At 36.7% G+C, this 25,966-nt stretch overlaps 1 protein-coding gene across 1 annotated transcript in view; it reads right to left on the bottom strand.

The window, feature by feature from the left end:
* Positions 1-861: 861 nt before the first annotated feature.
* Positions 862-25,966, bottom strand: part of LOC122334047 (E3 ubiquitin-protein ligase RNF123) — a 95,728-nt gene continuing 70,623 nt past the window's right edge. Inside the window, 4 exon segments of the mRNA XM_043231948.1 lie at positions 862-3,025; positions 3,617-3,702; positions 15,718-15,812; positions 24,243-24,370. Of these exon segments, the coding sequence (XP_043087883.1) occupies positions 2,926-3,025; positions 3,617-3,702; positions 15,718-15,812; positions 24,243-24,370 (409 nt within the window). The 3' untranslated portion in view covers positions 862-2,925.

Below are 25,966 nucleotides of genomic sequence, written 5' to 3' on the forward strand. Positions count from 1 at the left end.
ATTGGCAAAACCTGTTCTGGAAGAGACAGCAGGAATGTTTTGGCCACCAGCTACTGTGCGTTGCCAAGGTTGCTGTTATTAAAACTAAATGTAGTACTGTCTGACACAGCCATGCTAGATCCCTTTGATGTCTGAGACGAGCATGAGCTAATGAAAGAAAGTACTACGGATAAATCGAACCGAATTCTGTTCGGGCTTGAAGTTCCTATCTTCAGCTTAGGGTGACCATACGCGCCATTTTTTTATGCCGTGTTTCTGTATTGCTTTGATTCAAAGTACCTCGATGGAGTTTTAAGAAGATTCGTCCGCACACAAACAAGAACGTACCTATTTTAGGCAATAGAGAAATCCTGAGCAAAACACGTATAATAATAGTCATTGCATATATTAACGTTTAACAATTTTTCTTATAATAGCGTTGGCAACAGGGTTGAAAGGTTGGGCGCAATGAAGGAAGTCAACTATATTGTAAAAAATACATTTTCAGGGTTTTAAATAATAATAAAACAAAAATACTGAGCACATTTATTTAGAGAAAATATTATTTCCGTTTTTCTACATCGACATTTTACACTAAATATACAATTTATTTGTAATAGTTTAGAAATGACATATATATGCATACATAAAAATAAATAAATATCTAGAACACATACAAAATGAGAAAAAAATAGATTATGCTTACCTTTTACCTTGATATCAAAATTTCCATTTCCGTTTTCTTTAAACAGGGGGGAAACCATCCGGTAACAGGGTTGAATAAATGTCGGATATATTTAAACACATGCTTAATAATCAGATATATTAGTACGCCGATATATACGTGGAAAAGTGGCTAAAAAGTAAGCACACCGGACAGCATTTAGGATAAATAATTTAATGCTAATAATACATCAATACATGTACACTCTCACAAAAGTGAAAGAACCGAAATTTGCCATGTCCTCTCTTTCTAAAAAAACAAAACAAACAAACAAAAAAAACATCAACAGTCCTTTAAATATTGCTTAACTAATCTAAAATTCCCTTTGACAACGATAGCAGATGCCTGAGAGTGGAAACCCTTAAATTAAAGTCGTCGGTACACGCTCACCGCAAACGCGCACACACATTTTAAGTAAACTATGGAGGGGGGGTCCTACATTCATATCATGCACCCCCTTTTCAAAACAACATTACACCACGCTGTGAGAAATGCTTTAACAGTCCGAATGAGAGAAGTAGTGACCCAAATACTCTTTTGGTTTTGATAATCCGTACTTATTATCAGTTTTATACAGTGTTTGGAAGTTCAGTGGTTTATTGGTCGTAGCAAATAGTCCGCGTGTGAAATAAACAGTCGGTGTGCATTAGTAAGAAGCGTGTGATGAATTCTGTACAAGTCGTTTTAACAATTGCGTGCCGTATCGTGACGGTCGGAGCTGCGGTCCACCTCCAGTCTTGGCTCACTCCATCTAATTTTCTGTGGGTTTTAAAACTGGGCCGCACCACTAGACTTTTATTTGGTGTAGAAAATTGCAGTTGTCAATGGCTGGATATCCTTTTAAGGGAGCTGTGGCAAGGCGATGGATTCTGAGTGCAGGCAGAGCCCGAGTGTAACATAATCCATTAGCAAAGGATTCTGGGAAAGATAACCCCATGCACACAACGGCAAAGCACTTAAATCTAGATGTCTGTTGGTGTTCTGTAACAAAAACAGCAGTCGAGGCACTCCTAATGGAACAGACTGAAGGAAAGATCTGGGCATGAAGACAGCAGAAGCTTGTTTGAGAACATTCGTGAACACCAAACGTGAAAGCCGTCTGAACGGAGAAATGTAGCCGAGTGTTGGTGGGAAATCAAAGGAATTGTTATCGCTGTCTCACACTGCATCAACGTCTTTTTTTTATCTCGTACGATGCTTTATAAATCTGCAATAAAACATTTATTACACATTAGCGCGCGTAACGCTTTACGTAGATGCGTTTCTTTTTCCTTGTGTTTTTTTTATGTAGAAAATCATGTACAATCCCGAGTGATTGCAGGTTCTGCTTGCCGTGACACTGCATGTTGTCGTCTATGTCAAATATGGCTGTCGTTACTGAATATAAAAACATTAGCAAATACAGAGTGGTGTGAAAAATCTGTTCACTAGTACTGAGTTTAAATCTGACTTCCTGATATGATAATAGAACCAGAGTTTGTGAGAAGAGAAGAGAAGAGAAGAGAAGGAGAGCAGAAGAGAGAAGATACAAGAATGAGACGAGAAGAGATGAGAATGAGAATAAGGTGAGGAGATAATAGAAGACACAAGTATGAGACAATGATGAGGTGAGAATCAGGTAAAAAAAAGTAATAAAAGAGACAAGAATGAGACTAGAAGACACTAGAAGGGGACAAGAACGAGACAAAAAGAGAACAGACAAGAATGATAAGAAGAGACGAGAAAGAGGTGAGAAGATGATCAAAGAGACAAGTATGAGACGAGAACGAGACAAAAAGAGAGAAGGATGAGATATTGACAAATGAAGACAAAACGAGGTGAGAAAAAAAGACGAGAGGACCAAAACGGACGAGACGAAAGGATTGAAAGGAAAAGAGCAGAGATGAAATCAGATCAGAAAACTGATCGAGACGCTCTCCATCACTACCAGCAGATCTTCCACATTCAGCGTTTCGGCTGCTCCTTCAGAAGCACCATGAGCACGCGGCTCTAAACGAGATCTCAGCCATTCATCACGAAGACACCCGGGAAGAGCTATTGCCTTGCAAGGCCTTGTTCCATTCGTCAGAGGACAACGTGTTATGATGAGCGACGCTGGCAGAACCAACAGTGACCATACATGGACCGAGTGGAAATCAAGAGTCCGACCTGAATATGCGTGAAGTCTTTGGGGAAAGTGAGCGTAATGTGGAGTTTTTGTGTCGGTGTGTGTTAAGGGCGCACTAAGAGCTGGCTGGTTTGGCGTAATCATCCACTCCGGTGATAGTGGCCTTGCAGAAGAAGCAGTCCTTGTTATTCATCAAGTGCTGATTGATACAGGCCCTGAAATAAAAGACAAAGTGAGTGAGGGAGAGAGAGATCGGTCCGTCAGTGACGTTTAATCACTTAAGGAGTGCTGAGTCACCGTTCTTCACGATATACATCGAGCGACTCAAAAACAAGCCGTCGAGAAAATTGATTTGATCAAGAGCACGTTTTGATATCGCGGCAACTTCAACGAGGTGCTGAGACCATGCCGTTACGTTAGTTTTGGTTGTGACGTTGGCTGACCAGAAGTCCATGTCAATACACGTCTAATATCGGTGTTGACAGGACGTCCGATACCGACATCAGCTGGGCGTATAACCAAAATACAACGTAAATAAACATAACATTACGCCAAATGTTATCTAAAAGTAACTCAAAAGTAGTCCAAGGTGTGTAACAGATTACATTACAAACTCACATTTCCAGCATGTAATTAGTAATCAGTAATGGACTGTAATCTACCCAGCAGTGCCAGTGGAAACATGGCCTTATTTCAGGCAGTGTTTATGCCATGTGTAAGTAATGGTCACCGAAGCCTTTTACGACACGGTGTTAATCTCTTAAAGGAAGAACGGAGCTGTTGATAGGACATTGGCAGCAACTCACTTGCAGGATTTGTGGGAGCAGGGCTTGAAGATGGCTGATATGGAGTGTGCATAGCAGATCGGGCAGAGATCGTCCTCGCTGGTCGGCTGCAAGACAGAAACAATCCTTTAAGAAGCAGATACATTGACTATTGACTTCCTGAAAGACGTTCCAGAAAGAAAGCGTCGTCAAAGGCGATGTTTTACTTTCTCGACGCAGTCTAAATATTAAGGAGACGGTATTTAGGATATTGTTGAATAGATCTTTTTTTCCCCATTAAACACATTTGCATAGTGCATGCAAAAAAAAAAGAAGCATACTTTTATGAAGACTTCCTTATTTTTTTATGAAGTCAGCTAAACACATTTTAAAGAGTTCCAGGCTTGTCTGGTTCCCCTAATGTCGAGAAGTGCCTACTTATGGTATTTTTTGAAATATGCATCACTGGACATATTGAGAAATTCTTATGCTACATGTTTTCCCCCTAAAACATAGTCGAATAAAGCTTTAATCCGAACAGCATGTACTTTTTGCAATTAGCAAGAGAGCAGAGCTTGACCCCTGACCCACTGAAACAGGCTCGTTCATTAGCACACAAGCATCTCATTAATATGTAAACCTTATTATTACTCAGACACGGCAAGAGAGAGAAACGATTCTGTCATATCGTCTTCCAAAACCAATGGATTTTTTCTCCTCAAAAAAGCCTTTTATCTTTACTTTTAAAAATTAGACGTTGCGAATTTCGACATTTCACAATTTGACGGGACAGATTAAAAAAATAGATATGATTTTGTAATTTTGTCAGTGATCCCCATTTGCTTTACGAATAGAAGATTCAATTGATAATTACATGGATTACTTAAAGCATAAATTAAATCTGTATCAATGGAGTTCCATCTCCTTAACATCTTTTTTTTTCTAGTATGTTACTAAGTTTGAATGGCACACTACTGTTTATGAATTAATGAATTAGTTTTCTGGGCAGAACTTGTTGGTTGTTTGTATGTTATGTGGTTGCTAGGGCGTTACTAGGTCTTCGGCGAGCCATTAAACGACAGCTTTGCATCTAACCCGAGCTGTCAGTCGGTCTCCTGGTGAATATTCTCCTTCCACCCTGCAGTCTGAGTAATCTCCACGCTTTCATCCCAAGGCTTTCCTCAGCTGGGAAGGGAGAGAACATGGCTGCGAGTGTTAATTGAGTTCTTTGTACTGATTTCACGGGGAGTGTGGATGAAAGCCTGCAGGCCTCCGTCCCTGCCAAACAGCCTTATATCTTCACGCTCATGCAGTTTCTCTTTTTTCTCCTGAATCCTGCTGGTAGCGTATTCATTCTAAATTAGTGATAGTCCAACATACAATTATTATAGCCGAAAATACATTTAATGACCAGATGAGACACCGGATGCAAAACCAAACGAGCAAAAATAAAATAAAAAACAGTTAAATAAAATAAATAAATAATAATAAGCACTATTTTTGGAACTATTGTACAAAATGTTAAAACAAAAACAATTATATTACTAATAAATAACAAAAAATACATTGTCTATTGTATGTAATGATAGTTACATAAAAGTTATATATATAAAAATAAATGACAAAATTATTATTTATAGATTATTATCACTATAATTATACGACAACAAGAGTAATAATAATAATAATAATAACAATAAAATAATGATTATATTAATATAATATTATTATTTCATAATAATAATAATAATAATAATAATAATAATAATAATAATAATAATAATGCATATTTACATATTATTATTGTTATTGAATGGATTCACATTAAATAATAATAATAATAATAATAATAATAATTAATCGTATAATTTAAATAAATATAAATAAATAAATAAAAATAAATAAATAAATCATGATTAATAAAAATTAATCAATGCCGTTAATCACATCCAAAAATACACATTTGTTCTTTAATATTTGTACGCATACTCTGTTTATTTATGGTACACACATTCATGTATATATTTAACTATTTTACACCATAAATAAAATACTTATTGCCCTTCTCGTGCTCTGATTTCAAGGAAAATCTGTAATCCGAAGGGTTTAAATGCGTTTACTATATATTTATAACCACATGTTGAATGACTGATACCTTCCTGTGAATGATTGCATGTTGTAGACGGACGGTCCTTGACGAGCTCGATGGAAGTCAAGGGTGCCGAGGACAAGCTAAAGTTATTACGTAAAGTTATTACACTGATAAAAACCAGAAAGTGAGGCAAAAAGCAGTCCTTCAGTTCATTGTAAAGGGCATTGCAGTGACGCGAGCAATTTTGGAGAGTAAACCATCGATATATGCTCAGTTACCCAGACAGCGGGACTATCAGGTTCTTCATCAGTTTTTGACTTGAACGGGGCCTTTTGTTTTCGTGCCGGGTCTTCCCCGACGTCCTTCCATTCCCAAAGTCAAACTTTGTTCCAAGGGGAATGATTGGGTTTCTGTTTGGTCTCTAAGCCGAGATGAAGGAAATACAAGCCCCTTAAAATCTCATTCACTCCCTCCTAAGTCCGTCTCTTCTGAGCCATTACCTTCAGATCTAGTGTCTGAGTAATGAGGGAAGATATCCACTATCCCAAGGTAATTTGCAGGGGCAGACAGTGACCTTGACTGGCCCGGTTTACTCTGGTAGTACTCCATTCAGAGAGCGCAAACTAACAGAGAAATCAGTCAAAGTCAAGACTGGGACTATGTGACTTAAAGCAAGAGTTAACAGCAATGGCTCATCCGTAAATGAAAATTAGCTGACAGTTCAGTCACCCTCGGGTCATCCAAGCTGTAGTTGAGTACGCTTCCTAATCAGATTTGTAGAAATGTAGCTTTCAGTCACTTACAAAGCACTGGTTCCTCTGCGGTGAATGGGTGCCGTCAGAATGAGAGTCCACGATAATCCACGGCACTCCGGTGCACCAATGAATGTCTTGTGAAGTGTTTGCAAGAAACAAATCCATCATTAAGACGTTTTTTAACTTCAAACCACCTTCTAACCGAGAGACCAAGTTTGGACGGCACCCATTCACTCCAATGGATCTATTAGTGAGCAACTGATGCAATTGATCTCGTGCTCAAGCTGCTTGATTTCAGAGTGATTTCCGTGAGGCTGAGGTCTACGAGAAACAGAATTCATTCTGTAATGCAATCCATATCCAGGTAATGAAATATCCCAAAAATAAAGGACTTGCTATGAATTCGATCAAATTCAATTCGATCGATTCGTCTGTGACAGAGAAGACTTGGTGGCATCAGACAAAAAGGAAACTAGTCCTACACTACCCACAATTCTGAAGTGAAATCCACCAATCAGAAAGAAGATCACAAACAGTAACACGTGAGGAGCACGGTGATTTTAGGTTATTTTATAGACAGTAAATGTATATATGTACGATCCATGTGTATGTGTATACACTTCTCAATCATAATAATAAAAAAACCATGCATTTTATCATTTATTTTAAGCAAAGGACGTTACAATATCTATAGTTAATTTATTTTTTAGTCTGATTATTGTTGTTATTGTCATTACTATTATTTGCAAAACCCGTTTTCATTTCTGAAAGATATAGTTATTACGTCTTTATTGATTCACACTACTGTCAAGATACGGACACACCGGTCGAAATTCCCCGGGAAATCAATGCAGGGATCCGACGAGGCATCTGAAATCAGTCGAATCAGAACCGCTTTCCCGTTGAGGTCTGCGTGTAAACTGTTCGACACGGGCCGGCCTGATATTTAAGACACAACCGAAATGCTTCCTGACCATTTGCTGTTTTTTTTTTCTTCCTTCCTTTTCTAACCTGCTTTCATGTATGCTGTAAGCGTTCTGGAGCAGAGAGACATTCATAGTCATTTATAGGTCTGTTTACAGATGCCTCAAATCAATATCATATTTCACGGAGATGCACGTTTGAGTTTTAGGGCTGCACTAAATGAGACGGATTGTGAAACAAAGACATTCCCAGGCAAAAACAAAGCTGGATTATTCATGTCCAAGCAGATTGTCGTCTCTGCTAGTTTTTGGTAATGCCGATGAGATCCTGAAGCTGGTTAATTATTGCGTAGGAAACAACTAAAGATTTTTTTGGGGCCAGATGCGTCAGTGCTTTTCTGTCAACTATATAAAAAAAGATATCTTGAACGGTGATACTCACACAGATTCAATGATAGGAGCACGGAAATAGGTCAAGTGTGGAAAGACAAGCAGTCACACGGATGAATAATAAAACGCGGGATACTTGAAAGGTTGAAAGAGCAACTATCTTGCTTACGATATATGTTATGTATTGATTATGATATATGTCTGAGTTTGAATGTTAATATGCTGTAGATGTCTATTAAGCTTTTATTTTTATTTCATTAAAAAAAAAAATTATTTATAAAAAAAAAGATTTATTTCAATGAACAACAGCTATTTTAATAGTTAAAGTTTTGGTTGACAGTTAATAACAACACTAGAACTTATAATTATGCTTCATAATATCCATTATAAAGTATTATATTGGTCAAATTGCTCATTTTAAGTACCGAATTTTATTTTAATTTAACTTTAGTAGTAATTTTATTATATTATTATAATTTTATTTATTATTTGTCATTTTTATTAGTCTTTTATATTTCAATTCAGAAGTAATTCAAATATAAATAAAAAAAAAAAAACCTGTTGTTTTATTTGACTGGAATAAATTACTTTTATTTCATTTGAGTTTTTAGCCTTTCCTATATTATTAACATTAATATTACTACTCACTCAACAATTTTAATAATAAAAAAATAGATAAATTTTTTTGTGTATTCTAAAAAGCAACAACAGAAAAACAGTAACAATGGTATTTGATTAATTAATCTTTATTACAATTTTTACTGCAGATCAACTTTAACTAAATACGTGTACTTTGTAAATTTTTTGTATTATTGATTGATTGAAAAACTCCCACATTACCTATATATATGTATTATTATAATTTTTTTTACATATTTAACATTTTATCATACCACAAACGTAATTTTTTTCTGTTCACGTTACTTAATTTAATTAGTTCGAGAAAATGTGTCTTTTAACTAATGTGCCCACAGCTCTCGTCTTATTTTTTTAATCTTTAATACACAATCTAACCCTGCTGCTGTCCAGCCTCATCACCTTATGTAACAGCCGAGCTGGCAGCTTCCTGAAAATACACAGAGAATACCTCCCTGGACTTTCAGGTCACCGAGAAATGTCAATCTCAGCTCACTTTAAAGGCGGCTGGAGACTAGCGGAGAGAGGAGGCCGTACTTTTGCTGTGGGAGTGAAAATTGCAGCTCTCTTCGCAGCTAAAGTGGCCGGAAAAAGCGGCAGGTAATTGCAAGCGAGGTTTCCTGAGGAGAATTAGCTCGAAGCGCTGTCAAAAATGCCACAACTCCATCAAAGCGAAAATAACGGTTTCTTGCAGGAAAACCGAACGTCTTGTCGTCTCGAGAGTCGACTCCCAAACTAAACCCGGCAGATCCAGAGTAATATTCCTCTCACGCTCTGCTGTATCATTAGTTTGTTTCTTATTTATTTATTTTTGAGCAAACAGATTTCCTAAGCTCATGTCTTCATGAAAGCTGAAATCTAGGACGAGGCTCTGAGAGGAAAGAAGTCTGGGAACTTCAAAGCACTTGAAGTATCTTAGAAAAGTGACCTCTGGTCAGGCAACCGCAGTGACTACAGAGAATATAGAGAAAAACTTGGTATATCGACGACAATTTGGCCGAACACTGACATGTTTTTTCCTTCTTGAATCAGTATAAAATACGCTGGGCTGCCACTAGCGCCACAGAAATACAGACAGCTGCGAGGAAATAAAAATGTACTTTACTCTGGTACAGTAATTAAACGACGAAATTACGAATTTAGAAAGTCACAGAATTCGAACTGACGTAATAATTACGCAATGTTTTATTTATTCACTCGTTTAGAATCTTAGTTTCGTTGTGCGTTTTCTTTTTAACTTCGGTTTTCCATCCCGTTGGCTTCCTTAGGCTTCAAATTCAGGAAATGCGTTAAAAGCTTTCTTGATTGACTTTCCGTGCCGTATATCTTTAACTGTCCCGTGTAAACCACGGGGAAGCATTCTAACATCTTCAGAGATCGATCGGATTGATTGGAGCGCTGTTCAAAAAAAAATGCTTGAGCAAATGTCGCTACGTAGAGCTGCTATGATTGCCCTGAAGACGAACGGAAAAATGTATATAAAAAGTTTTACACGCTTTTACAAATCCAGGGTTTAGTTTTCTCTGGAAAGAGCATGATATGTCAATGTGGTATCTTTTAAACATGACCTTTTTTCTACTTACAAAGAATGGTGTCCCAAAATCATAAATTTGAGTGTCCAACGAAGACTTCGTAATCTGTAACGAGGACTTTGGATTTGAGGTTAATAAACGTTTGAGTATAATAAAAAGCATTTTATAAAGCTCTACGCTGGTAAAAAAGCTGTGGGTGCCAGTATTCGACCACAAAAAAAATATATCAACGTTTTACATTTTTACATTCAATTTACAGTTAAATACCGTAATTTCATTAACTGGTATAAAGTTAATATCTACTGGTGTACTACTGGTACCGAATTCTGTTCTGTACCTGTTTCGTAAATACACTGATAACTGAAAGTCACGTGATGAAACAAAGCCAATCACAAACGGCTTTTAAACAGTAACATTCACACAAACACTAAACACCATTAAACGGAAATATGCAAAAAACATTAATTCAACAACATTACATGTAACGTCCAGTCTTAATTAACACAGCTAACATACTTAACAAAAACTAAGAAGAAACTAAATTCAAACAAACTTCGAAAAGCAATGCAGGGAATTCTGGGAATGTACATTTTACAGGAATTTACCATTAACCGTTTTTACTATAGCAGTTTCACAGTTTTTTACCGTTAAAATCACAGTAATTTTTTACTTAGTGCAGTTCAAGTAAAACATGTCAGATTGCGGTGTTATTATTATTATTATTATTAAAAGCCAAAATAAATGTGAATACTACATGAAAAATGACTTTAAAAATACTAAATTAGTGCAAAATTTAGGTTAAAAATTAAGCGGAAATAACTTACAAGTTTGAATTTTAAAATTCAAACGCTATTATAAAATATCAATAACTACTATAATGGTATAGAAATAACGCTAAAACACCGGAGCTTGTAACAACCAGCCAGCTCACAGGCACATAGCCGAGTCTATCGTTTAAGAAACAGACAGGGGCTGTTAATGATCAGCGCTAAGTGCAGATGAAAGAAACGACTGGTAATCAGACACAGAGAGCCCAGCACACACGGATCGGATGGAGAGTAAACGCACGTCAGCGAGCGTGGAAACAGACACTCGCTCCATGAGATAATGATACGATGACGCTTCAGCTCAAAACATGCTCCTCGCAAAGCTCAGAGTTTTCATGACAGCATTTTTCCTGCTGGATGTAGCAGCTTTCACTTTGCATCACTAAAGAAAAGTTTGGTAAATGTATTCATGTAGGTTAACGTTCATGTGGAAATATTAATATAACGACTGTTGATGGTTAATTCGAGCTGTTAGTCCATGAAACAGATGTCGATTTATTCAACTTGCAATGGTAAACATTTATTTATGCAAAAATCTGGCATTGACCTATGCTATTATTGTAATTATTGGATGTAAAATATTTTTTAATACATACATAATTGTACACTTAAATCCCATTTAAAATGTAATAATAGTGTTGCAATAAATGATATGAAAATATGAAATATACAACAGAGAAGTATGAATTATTGCAGAGAATTATTTATACTTAAAGTACTTTTTTTAAAGTAATTTTTTTTTAAATGTTTCATTTGTATCAATTATATATTTATTAAAAAATATTTTACAGGCATTAATTACAGAAAACTTTACATTAAGGTAATTTTTTTTTAAACGGCACAACCGTTTTGAACACTGATGATAATAATAACAATAATAATAATAAGTGCTGGAGCACAAAATCAGATTAAAATATTAGAATAATTTCTGAAGGATCATGTCACACCGAAGACTTTTTTTGTTTTTTTTACGTGTATATCTCCATTGTAATAAACATGTTAAGTCGGTCTTATTTCCTCACCCACAACAAATGAAGCTGGTAATAAATGGAAATAACTGAAGGTCACGGCAGATGAACATCTTCACAGAAAGCGCAGCCACAATTAAGAAAGGTGGCTCTATGGAGACGCGGCGTATTAACTTTTAATCAAGGGTTGAATATGAGCAAGTAGGATTGTTATAGCAATAAATAGTAATGGGTCATAAAAGATGGCACCAAAACACGTGGACAATATCGCATTAGCTACAGTTCATTGCTCGAAACCTCAAGGGGAACGACAGCAATGATATTTCTGTTTATTAAAGTTCTCCGTGTTGCCACGAGGCATATCGTGAGAAGATCTTATTTTTAGTTTGAATTGTGGACGGATGACAAACAGGTAAAACCACAGCGTCCTGCTCGCTCAGCGTTAACCAGACGCTGATTGGCATTCAGAAACGGGTCTGCACGGACATCCGGCGACGGCGGTTATTGGAAAATACCTTATGTTTACCGCTTAAAATAAATGTTTATATACAAAAGTATGGCGGCAAGGAAAAAAATAGCAGATCAAACATAAAAAGCCACTCAATACACACTACTCTGACGTCTCAAAAGATGTACTAAATGTCGGCGGTTCATCTGAGGCTCACACCACCTCATGATTGCAATTCTCCAATTCTGCAAATGTGTTTTAGAATATCATTCAGATGATGCCGCTCTGAATGAAAACACAGCACAAATAACAATACGGTTTTAGAAGTGAACAGTGGCATCGACACGTTACTCTCGGAGGTAAAACGTGAAAATTTACACCTTGTGGTGCAAATTACAAGCAACTGCTGCAATGCAGACAGGTTATTTCCCACATTCATTATCATTTCTCACTGTTACACAAGCAGGCGAGCAGCTGGCATAAAAACGAGATTTTGTGAACAAGCATATGAAGTCACAGGAAAAAAGGGATGCATCAAAGTATTTTCTAACCCCTTTTAACTTCCCCAGTTCATTTCAGTGGTCACGTAATGATATTTATTTATTTTTCTTGTCATGTGATGTTTTTATTTATTTATAGTATTCTGACATCATGAAAACATATGCAGATATTTAAGAAAAATATGTGATGTTTATATATTAAATATATTTATACATAAAATATATTATTACTATAAATATATACAAACAAATATTGGATGCAGTATATATATATATATATATATATATATATATATATATATATATATATATATATATATATATATAAATTTATATATACATATTTTATTTATATATATATTTATATATGCATAATAAATATAATTAATCACAATTAATTGTTTGACAGCGCCATACAACAAAACAAAAACAAGCAAAACAAAACAACAACAAAAAATAAGGGGAAATAAGAAAAACACATGCACCAAAAAAAGAAAATGTCACACAACATCAAAAACAAAGGCAAGCAAGCAACAAATAAAACAAAGTAAAAAAACCCAAAACAAATAAAAACAATTTAAAAAACAAATGTTGGCCAAAACAAAACTAGTTAAAAAGCAAGCAAAAAAAAAGAAAAGAAAATAAATATGCAAAACAACAAAAAGCTATTTTGTTTTGTATTCTAGTGTTATGGTAAAGTCAAGAGTCCGTGGTAGAGTCATACGTCATGCCATTAATATATCTAATACATCCTATTTTAACATGGTTATCAAAATCTCGTGTGGCTATCACAGACAATAAACATGCCTATTTCGTGTGCCGTTGCAATGCAGCAGACCGCACAACTCAATTTAACGCAGAGGCGAATTATCCGTTTAAATCGAATTGGCTGCTCTGTGCCGAGGTGGGTCTGCTGCTGCATTGTGGGAGATGGGAACGGACGATCGTATTTCTCTGCAGAGGGGAAGCTCTCGGGGGAAGAGCTTCGCTTTCTGCTGTCTAATGCTGCGGTGGATGAGGCTAGTTCAGAGTAAGGCCTGAATGGGCCGGCCGTTACATTAACGTTACGCCACAGGAACCTCTGGGAACTCTGGGATTCCACTTCAGAAAATCACTAACAGGCTTTTATTGCCACCCGCCGTCACGCTGGTAAAAGCTACAGCAGGATTTATTGCTCAAGGTGCTTGGAGGACCATAAAGTAGTCGTTTACTGTACGACGCGATGGTGACACTGAATCTGTCCTTGTCTTTCATTGGCTCGGTTAGAGCCGGCGCAAATTAACAAGATGTACAAGATGGAGGAGGATGGAGAAGAAAGCCAGATGATGTTATTTCGTTGACTAGATGACTAGATGCAAGTAAAAGGTATTTTACTCCAACAAAACATTTGCATGCTCAACTTCGTTACCTCATAAAACATTTGCATTCTCTCGCAAAAGTTGCGTTCTCCCAGTTATTGTTCCCTCAAGAAATACAGTGTTCTCCTGAGAAACTTTGCGTTCTCAAATTAAATGATAGTAAAAATAAAATCACTGCAAGTAATCTTGCGTTCATGAGAATACCGTTTTTGTCTTTCTTTCGCAAAAACTCACGAAATCTGAAAAAAGTTGCATTTTCTCGCAAGAAAGTATTGCGCTCCTCCAGTATCACAAAAATACTGTTTTAACGAGAAACCTGGCCTTCTAATGTAAAGGGTTTGCACAAACTTTGTGGTTTAACGAACCACCTGAATTTTCTCGCGAAGATATTGCGAGAAGATATTCCCAATTAATCGCTTCTTGCAAAAAGTATTGCTTTTTATTAGAAAACGTACGAATTTAGTGTTACCGCAAACGTATTGTTCTCCCAAAGAAACCGCATTCTCAGGATACTCACTACTATCTAGCAACAGTTTTGAGTTATTTCAAAAATACTGAAACGGTTGTTTTACAAGACGTTGCATTCTCTCGCAAAAGTATCAAGTCGCCTCAAGAAACATTGCGTTCTCTTACAAAAGTATTGCGTTCTCTCACTAAATATTTACCTTATGTCTCAGAAGTTCCTAAAAATCACGTGTTCTCAAAACAACATTGCATTCTCTCGCCAGAGAAACTTTGCCTTTTCTCACAAAATCGGTGCTTCACTTCCTCAAGCGCCTGCTCTAACGTCATTTCTTTGCATTTTCAAAAAAACCCCACGTTCTTCCAAAAGTTTCGCATGCAAAAACATATCCTATGAAATGTTTTCTCATGAACATATCGTCTCCCATAATAACCTGACATTCTCTCTCAAAAAGTTTTTCCTTTCCCCAAGAAACTCTGTTCTCTGACAAACATTCGCACTTTCTTACAAAAGTGCTGTGTTCTCTTGACAAAACGTATTCTTTCGCAAAACATTTCTATTCTCTCTCGAAAGTGTCGCTTTCTCCAAAAAGTGATATGTTCTCCCGCAAAACGTTGCGTTCTCTTTGATCTGCACTTGTGAAACTTTTCTCTCTTGTGAAAGTATTCTGCATTCTTTTCCCAATCATTTTATTTTTCACCCAATCCTTGCGTTATTCGCGAACTTTTTCACTCTTGTCTTATTAGCGCAATTCCCGAATTCTGTATTTATGCATCTTTTAAGAACGCGCCATACTTCTTCAGAAATGAATAAATAATTTAGCATACGGTTGCTTTTTTAAATTTTTTCGAAACATCTGAATTACTGCCCAACAGTTACAAACATAACGATGGTTATTAGCAGATAGACTAGCACTGCTAGATTAGTAGATACTAAAGTAAATACTGCAAACATTACTGTTTAGAAATTCAAAATTCCCAAAAAGTCTACCACATTAAGTCTGCCAAAGGACTACCGCACTCATTAACGTCTGCAGAAGCAGATAAATCCCGTTTTATTTGTGTGAGCATGCGTAACATCGGGATATTTTAAAATATCAAATGCTGCTTTTGGCAGAATGCTTGTAAGTTGTGAGCTGACCACTTGATTTTAATGTTCACGAAGCAGCGGACACCGTATAGACTTTGACTGTAGTCGCGGTCCGATGGAGAGGCTGGCTGTGGTTGAACTTGTGTGGGAAGCTGTACTCACCGCTGTGCTGGCAGCTGCCTGCTTGGACTCCTCCGTCAGGAAAGTCAGCATCTGTTCTACCTTCTGCTCTTCCTCCGTGCTGATGTAGTCCGTATCTACGCAAATCGAACACAACGAATGTCAGACTTTACACACCGTACTGACACATGGTACATTTGAGGAATTGCTCATCGGTTAGTTTTCCACAACGCAGACGCAGACAGGCATGACTAAAGAACGCCGTTCTCAGCTGACATCCACCTGCGATCCATCCATTTCTACTGAATAGAAATGAACGTTTAACGTTCTGACAGAAAAAAGTACAACAAAAATAAATACATTTAAAAGTCGCACAAAACTTTAAAAAAATCTAAATAAAAATACATTTTAAAAAACGAACAAAAAAAGTACATATTTACAAGAAACATATAGATCAAAGTCATAAAGCAGTGATTTTTTAAATGCGCAAATAATTTAAGAAATATTTTTCAATGTCGTTATTTGAGTCTATAAATACTTTTTTAGTTTTATCCAGTAACATTTTTAGTTTTACATGCAATTACCTAAGATTAGATAACATCAAAATTATAGATTTTTCTTAAATCATTAGGATATTAAGTAAAGATCATATTCCATTAAGTTATTTTGTAAATATGTCCAACTTTCATACGGTATTTTATGAATATTTTTTTGATTTTTAAATAGTTTTAAATAGTCTCAACAAATCATACATCAATGGAAATTATTTAACGAACGAATATTATATGACTGGTTTCGTGGTTCACGGTCACATTAATAACACATTTCCGCTGTAGACTGAATCCTTTTTTAGAGAATGATTATCGATGCAAAGCTAAATTTTTATAATAAAATAATTCTTTTATAATAAAGAGATCATAAACGACGCACTTCGCAACATTTATGACCGCCACTCAGCAGCTCTGACGGGTGCGATCAAAAAAGATCAATGCCAAAGAAAAGTCTTTCTAATTGCGTTTACGTCATTTCTCCATCCATCACTCACTGCGTTGAACTGCTGGAGGGGAGCGGTGTGAAGGACCCTCCACCCATTAGCCGGGCTCATCGTGTGATCAGCTTGATAATTTTAGACTCTCGCACGCCCGGGAGGCTCGTTTTTCCTTCAGCTTTTACTTTCCCCATAGCAATTTCATGGCCGTCGAGTCTGCAGCTGCCAAAATTGGTCCTGACATCGCCAATCATCACTGCTCCGTCCCATGTTTTGGACTGATGAACAGCGATGACGGTCGGCGTCTTGATTGCGAGCAGAAGACGAAGTGGAAAAGCTCTACGTTACGGTGTCTGATGCCACAGTTCTGATGTTAAAATGTAGGTAGAATCACGCAGCAGGTGAAAACAAGGTGTCAGGGTTTGTCTGGTTTGCATGCTTCGGTTAATGACCGCTGACAGATGCCACGGTTGCATGCTTTCTAGTTCTTTCTCTACTCGCAGCCATTCAAAAGCAGCTGTATATTCCAAACATACGTGACAAATCCATCATATCTTTATCGTATCTTAAAATCCCTCGTTTGGGCAAAACTACCACCAGCTGAGCTCAAGTCTCTGTTACGGTTTGTCGAAAGTCGCTTTAAAACTAGCGAAGCATTAACAGCGACTATGATATCAACCTCATATTCAAAATAAAGCATTAGTTTTATTGGTGATTATCGACGGTGCCGCTCATTGCATTTGTTGGTCACGCCTTACAAGCTGTTGTTAAAAATAATCTTTTTCGTTAAGAAAGTCTTCACTGTTGACTTAAAAATGGTAAAAAACGCATTCTGTCGCCATGTAATGGTGGAACAATGTAACTAAAATCATCACGAACAGTTTCTCAATATCAAACGCTTTTGTCAAATACAACTGCTAAAACATTATTTAGCGAATAATGGTATTTAAAAAGCAACAATGACAACCATATTGAAAGTCGCTAGGAAATTCAGTCAAAAGTACAAAGGCAGCGCTCCGATATAAAGCATTGAATTTACATTAAATAATGCAATGAGATTTTGCCCTCAGCAAGGAAAAAATAATAGATTCGTGAATTACCTGAAACTAAATATTTCCTCATGTTTAACTACTATAAAGACATTCGAGCTAGCGGTAACCTCCAAAAGATCTGGCCGAGCTGAGGCGCTCTCTCTTTGCCAAAGCAAATTTTCAAAGAGACATCATCTTTAATACCAAAGAAGCCCAAACAAGTACATTTTCACCTAAAACTACATTCAGAGAGAAAAAACTGTATTATTTTCAAATTACAGTGGACTAAAGTATTGTAACAATATGGTTTAGATATGCATTATTCATGTTTTCATACACTGCAAGTTGCTAGTCTGCTAGCGAAGTGCTTGAGTTTCGCAGCGTCCGCTCACGCAAGAAAGACAGAGTCTGATTTTGCTTAATTGGCGAGATGTGAGTCCTCCGTGTTTGATGACGTCTAAAGCGCGCGCTTTGCCAATAATTCACGGCACCCATCCAGAAACTCGTGATGACGATCATCACGTCTAGCAGCAAGCGGTCAGCGTTTCTTTGGGTTAGTGAGCGTCTGGAGGGTCTCTCTCAGCACATTATGAATGCAGGCACTGATATTTACGTGGAATATTTATGAGCTGTGTTAATAAAACTTTTGGCCTTTATCACCGGGAAACCCTTCCAGGTTTGAAAGCACATCATTAACGCAGATCAAAACGCATCAATCAACTGGCAAATTTCACACAAACTCAGTCTGCCGGTGCTTCAATTAATTGCTCATGAACATTTTGACATTATTTGCTCACCCGCATAGTTCCCAAAGCCTACTCTTTAGAAATAAACAAATATAGATTAATAAACGTCCAATGAGGCTATCGCACCAATGCATGTCAGTTTAGATTCAGTTTGAGTTTTGACCTTTTGGTGTTTTAAATGAAATAACACACACGCAACTTCAATGAAATTCCAAATAATTTCCAAGAAATTTAATTTGGATTCACCTTATATAATTTATCTTTAAAATATTTTATACATTTATTTCTTTAGTATATTTAAAAGTGTTACTTTAGAGGTTTTTATAACGTTATAAAAGTATATATTATTTTTTTATATATATATTATATTATTATTAGCAGTCCAGTAGGTTTGGTGGGCCAAAAAAAGTACAGATATTTGGCACATAAAAAAAAAAAAAAAAAAAAAAAAATATGTCTTGGACCACACAACTCTCCACGAGCGTCTCACACGCAGCGCGGCCCTTCAGCGGGGCCCCGGGAATCTTTCCCACGCCATCTAGACATTAATTAGTCCTTCGACTTGCCACCGGAGGATCCATGTCAAAAGCCACGCAGCCGGATCAATGCCTCATCCCGTCCAAACCAGCAGCTTTGTGATAGGAACACGGCTTAATGTCATTATGGCCATTAGCCTCCCCGTGAAAGCCCCTTCAGAGGCTCTGGGATAATGAGACGGCCGTGCGGCGCTGGTTGGAGGAAGGCGGTGGTATTCTGACCTGTCATTAGATCCCGCACAGGTCGGCTCCAGCGCTTGGCGATGGACGTACCCTTTGAAGTGTTAATGTGGACCACCTACGGCCCGCCTTTCCTCATTACTCTCTCCGTGCTTCTGATTTCTTTGGTATAAATGTCTTTCTGTAGGCCGGCGCAATGAATCTGCGCTGCCTCCAGCACTCATTCATTATATATGTCTGCTGTAGATGCGTGTACATGGAAGTCCTTCACTGCTTCGGGCGATCGGAGCATGACAGCGGCTGCACGCTGGACTGAGCTTTCTTTGTAACATGACTTCTACCACTGTAAAAGGAATTTATATGATTTATTTTTATCTTCTTAGTTATATATTTAGATATTTTTAGGGGCATATATATATATACATATACAGATTTATAACTATATATTCTGATTTATTGCCAGATTTTCAGACTTAAAACCACAACTAGGTAAATATCGTGATTTACTTCTTTATTTTTTTATTTATATTGACATATTTATATATATTTATCAAGATTTATAACTATTCTGTCACATATCTGGAGATTTATAACTGTATATTCTGCTTTACCTTATATGTTCAGAATTTATATGATTATTTTCTGTGCAGTCGTTAATAATAATATGATACTAAATGTAATTAAAATTATATACATTTTAAAACATCAAATAAATATGATTCTTATATTTTTAATTTCATCGTATGAGCTTTAAGTGAGCGTTTTCTGAATTAGCCATTTGAACAAATCAAATGAATGAATGACTCAAAGACATATACCGACAGCTGCTGGCAGATTTAGGATATTTTTTAGGGCATTATTTCAATACTAAATGTCATTATTTAGTCCAACCTGAAGGGCTCACTTTTTATTTGAGGAATATAAAAGAAGGTTTTTGAAGACTGTTGGTAACAAAGCCTTACTTTCTCATTTAACACAAAAATACTTGCATTATTATAATGCATTATGTCGTTAAATAGATAAAAAAATTGTATCGACTGACAACCCTAAAATTAAATAAAAAAATTAAATAAATTAATAATAATAAAAATTATATATATATATATATATATATATTTTTTTTTAATAATATTAATATATATATATATATATATATATATATATATATATATATATATATATATATATATATATATATATATATATTTTTTTTTTTTTTTTCTTTCTGAAACTGTTTTCCAAGACCGAGGGAATAAACAGCACATTAACAATATCAGCAGTGGCTCAGGGAACCACGCCAGTATCAACATGCCAACTTCTACTTCACTAATTCTTCCATTAAACTTCACACACAATATGCTACGATATAAATAAATAACATTCTGCGCGCAGACCGGTGTTTTTTGAAACACCCTGCAGACTTGGACTTGCTACCGAGAGAAAGTTTGGCCAAGTGCATTAATAATGATCTATAAAATAAAGACAGTAGCGCTTCTTGGATGCGACATCGCTAGCATGAGGGAGAGTAGCGGTTTTGATTTAATAACACAGCATCTGATATTGGCAGAGACGAGAAATAATGAAGCGGTGGACGTATTTCCACATACTAATTAATGCTCAGGCAGCACCTGCCCTTCGTTTGCAGTTTTGTAATGAGCTGAGGGAGAAAGAGTAAGAAAGCAGTGAAATAATAGAAGGAGAGATTTGAAAAGAGAAGTGAAACAGCATGAGAAAGTAACTTTTTTTTTCCCCTTCAGTGACTCCGGAAAGAAGCACTGGGGCAATCGTACTGCATACTTCATGTTCTGAGTATTACAGCATTTTATGTATAATTCTGTATAAGAATAGCGTCCCATTATATATCCTCATTATAACATGCTGAATACGTTAACGTACTGTTCTTATAAATTCGACTATTTTTTGAAGATGCAAACCACTTAAGTATCAGCAGATGTTTATTAAGATCTTGTACATTCCAGACGTTTCCTCATTTTTTTTCTCGTTCTTTAATTGAAACATCACAAAATCATCACAATAATCCAAGTAATCCACACCAATCCAGTCCATCAATTAATGCCTTGTGAAGTGAGAAGCAAATCCTTCAAGACGTTTAAAAAGTCCATTTTCTGTTGTCCTCTCGCATCACAATCCACTAACATATCTGTTTAGATATGAATAATTCGGAATTATTTGATCTGTGCATATTTCTCTGGACTCATATTTCAGTGAGAAGCAACAGTAAGAAGTTGAAGACGTCTTAATGTTTGTTTTTGTTTCTTACGAACATGCAACTTTTGGCTTCTCGAGACTTTAACTGATGGACGGGAGTGGCGTGGATGTTTTTTACACTGACGGCACCCCATCCACTAAGAGCATCCATCGGTGAACAAGTGGCGTAAAGCAACATTTTTCATTCCAACTATGATGAAGAAACAAACTAATCTACAACTCGGATGGCCTGCGGGTAAGCTGTGCCAACATCCACATGATCCAAACAATCTGGTTCAACATGTATTCTCAAAATCCAATCATTTCCCAAATCCATGCAATCTGGAATCAACCGATCCAAGCAGATTTCGAAACGGGTTCAAGTTAATTACGTTGACCAACAGAAAGCATTCTTCTACTGGCAAAGTACTTAACGGTTTTTTGATGCCTATCTGGATCTAAAACATGCCTGATGAAATTAAAGAAATTTCTATTATATTATCAACCAGTATGATATAAAACACCAGTAATATGTTCTCCACACTTCTAAAATAGCACAAGTATCATAGTAGTATCACAGTCTCTCTTGTTTTAGCCTGCAGCCTCGACAAAGACACAAATGTGTAACCCAATTACATCTAATGACGTTTCCTAAAAACAAGTCCCGAGGCCCAGAGTGTCCCTGTTCGACTGAGTAAACTATGCCACGCTGCTCAACCGGGTTCAGATGTTGGCGGGCCTGTAATGCGCCCCCTGAGTTTTCGAGTAACAGGTTGAAGAAGGCCCAAGGACAATTCCCAACCAATTTGATCGTAGAAATGGAGTCCGATAGCAATGACCCAGTTTAGTGGTGGAAAACAGAGAAGGTGGGGCGTCTGTGAAAGCAGAGACAGACAGGAACTGAGGCCGGACGTGGTGTCCATGGCGACCCTCGGTCTCCATGACTACCAGAGAGACCAGCTTCCTCCTCACGCGCCTGGAGATTCACACCACACTGTCCAGAAGAGCTGAGCGGAACGGGCGGTGTGAGGAAAGCCAGGCTGAACGAAGGAAAAAGATGTGTGGAAAGTTGGCCTGCAATCTATAATCTATCTGCCGGCAACTCGCGATTCAATTGATTCAAAGAATCGCAAAACGATTCCAAACGATTCTCGATGCTTGAAGTTCTCAGTAACAGTGTAAATGACTGCTTTGATGTACTGTTACTGGGCAAATTTCGTTTCGATAGAATTTTGCGCGATTGGCAAAGATTTCGCAACAAGATCAAGTTGGTGATGCATCTCTACACTTTTAACGGTTGTCTATAAAATGTTTCAGAAAATACGCTTGTTTTAGTACCAAAGTTGCATATTAAAAGTTTGGACACTTGGTGATATAAAATAATTGTTGTTGCAATCATTTTAACATACTATTTTGTCCATTACGTTTTCTAGTTTCTAATACGGTGATCATTTCTAATCAAGTTTTGATTAGTGATGCAACGAGGTCTGATTGAACTTCATGAGCGTAAAATCGTAAGTGAAATATGTCTATTATTCAGTCCGAACTTTACTTTAACATTTAAAAACGTTTTAAATCAATTAATCACATAAATAAAACTAAGCATTCTCTGAGTTCTAATTAAATAACTAATTAAATAAAAATATAAAATATAAATCAATAAAAATATGTTTAATGCTTTAAATTTAATAAATTAATTGCATGTGTTCACTTTGACGATAGATATTTAAATAATGTTAGCTAACTCAAAGCCGTAATATAGTACGATTGTTTTCATTTTAAATAACTACTTATTAATAATATAAATGGTCAAATTATGATAAACTGTAAATTATTCGAATCGAATAAAAAATAACTTTTTCTCCACTACTAATTGATATCCAGTGCTGAAAGAAAGACAAACGAGAACACAAGCGTGCACTAAGAGACTCAAAATGCTTGTAAAGTTTTTATGGTCTTATGGAGTATCAGAAAGGCTCTCCTGCCGATGCTGTAAACAAACTCTCAGTGTTGTTCTTGAATGCCTAAGGAGCTGCTTGTTCTGCTCGACTCTCTCCTCGAGCAGAGCAGGGCAGTTTAGAAGTGTGGGCACAGCAGAGATGGAAATGCATCCACTTAGTGTAAATAATTAATCAAGGCCTTTTACAGTAAAGCGGCGGTGGATTAGGATGGAGGGTCTGTATAGTTAGAGCAGACCTGAGTAGAACTGGACAAATCGATTCGCACTGCAGTGCAGTCAGGAGAGGGTTTCCTGATGTCAGATTCATAAATGTTTCAATGCAAAAAAAAAAATAATTATAAAAATAATACTGTAATGAATATATTTATTGATTGATTACAAATATTTATGTCAACTAAAATAGATTAACATGTACACTTCTTCAGGACATGATCTTCATTTAAGGATTTTCTCACCAAACAGTGATGTGTGATTAACGGCATCATTAATTATCAAATGACTGCAAGCCATAATTATAAATTGCGCAATCTGACAAATAAAATAAAACGTATGAAAACATTTCTATCAACTAACGTAAAATCATTCTGCATGTCACCTTCTAAGAGGTATTATATCATTTACTGTATGTAGAGGCCAGTTATAGCAGAACATAATTACGCATCTCAGTCAGCGCATGGATTTGATCTTAGCGTTCGAAATCAGAGCCGAGTGAATTTGCGGAGCAGGAGATATTTTAAGAACACAATCACTTTCACGTCACTGGATATGGAAGGCTATTCTAAGAAATAGGAGTATATTTAGACCATAAAACGTTGTGTATCAAAAGCACGAAAATGCGTCGAATACAACGGCGACTAAATTTAACATCCCGCCGATTACGCAGCAGGACGGGTGAGCGGGGAACGTGTTTAGGCTTACATGCGTGCAGAGAGAAGTGCTTGCGGTCGGCGCTGGCAGCTCCGGCATCTCCTTCTCCGAGCAGGTACTGGATGGAGCGAAGCTGGAAGCAAGGATCCGACAGCAGCACAGACGCAGCCCTCGAGATCCTGCAGGACAGAAGAAAGAGGTTCGGGTCGTTGTGGGTGCTTGATAAAGGAAAAATAAACATATAACATGACTGACATCGATTTTTTTTTCTCCCCGAAACATTATAGACACAATGTGAAATAGTTACCTTGGCTAGATAAGCGTCCTTAAAAAATTAAACATCATTACACAATTAACTGCTGATAAATGCTCTAACATACTGGTTCAAAAAATCCTGTATGAGTTTGTCATTTTTATATCATATAATAATTGATATCATATGAGCAGAGTGCTGCTTGCGTCGGAATATAACGAGCGCAAATGTGTTTTTTTTTTTTTTTTACGGTTTAGTCGATAGTGTAAATAAAATAAAGAAGTTAATATTTTGTTATATTTTAAATACAATATTGCTCAGGGCTACAATATTACAATATTGTAACAGAGGTGTTTAGTTTATGAATAAAATTCGTATTTTGAACAAATCAGGTGAATCAATGATTCAAAGACCTATTCAAGAAGCGAGATGCTTGAGGAATTTCTGAATGAATCAGCTGCTTAAATGAATCGAATGAATGAATGACATTTATCGTAACATGCTGACAGTTACAGTTTCTTAAAAAAAAAATCATAAAAAAAAAAAAAAAAAAAGAATAATAAAACACAAAATTTCTATTTGTAATGTCTACTTAATACTTTCTCATTGAACACAAAACAAAACATAGCTTCATTAGAAGGAAATAAAAAAGAGGTTGAGCTGATCTGTACTCCTGCAAACATTCCAAGGATTCAAACTGAAATCCTGTTGCTTTGTCCACATCCGACAGAAAAAAAAGGTGCACCATGGCAAATGATTTATGGAGTTTCAGCCCTAACGGTTGTGCATTAAAACCCAAACAGAGCTTTCCCGCCACCCCGGCGCACCTGCTGTGTACATCTAACCCTCACTGATCAATCTTTCATGTGTGTTTTTCCGACCGCATACACCCACTCGCACACAATCCCTTATGATGCAAGCAAAGGAAAAAGGACTTCCTTTAATAATGCACTATGGAGTTTCTTCCCCTCTCTTGCTTATGTGGGTGAAATGATTGGTCTGAAAGTGAGCAGCATCTACAGGTACAGTACATAGGCAAGAGACCGAAAAAGCAACATAGCAGAGTGTAACACTGGATGGCCTTTGAGGGAATAAAGGTTTGCCACCGAGTCAGATCTAAATAAATCATGGGAAGTACAAATACTTCCAGGATACTGGCACAAAGATCTCCAACCTTGCCGCCCTGTGAATTTCCAACCCCAAATACCTTGAACCTGATGATCAAGGTTGTTCGGGGTTGCTTATAATTACAGACAGGTGTGTTGGGAATGATAGGATAGTAGAGGGATGCAATAAAGTCCCTTTAAGGCAAGTCATGTCAGTCGGGGGCATCTTTGAAAAGCCTCTCTGGAAAACAAGTGCAGCGAAATTCCCCAAAACTGTTTGCCATACCTAAGATTAAATTTCATATTTGAAATCAACACTTAAATCTGACAACAACGGCATGAATGTTGTTTAATTCGCTCAAATAGCATTAAAAAGCTTATTTGTCAGACTAGAATGTGAATGAGCAATCCTACGT

The sequence above is a fragment of the Puntigrus tetrazona genome, unplaced genomic scaffold (assembly GCF_018831695.1).
Source record: "Puntigrus tetrazona isolate hp1 unplaced genomic scaffold, ASM1883169v1 S000000472, whole genome shotgun sequence".
NCBI lineage: Eukaryota > Metazoa > Chordata > Actinopteri > Cypriniformes > Cyprinidae > Puntigrus > Puntigrus tetrazona.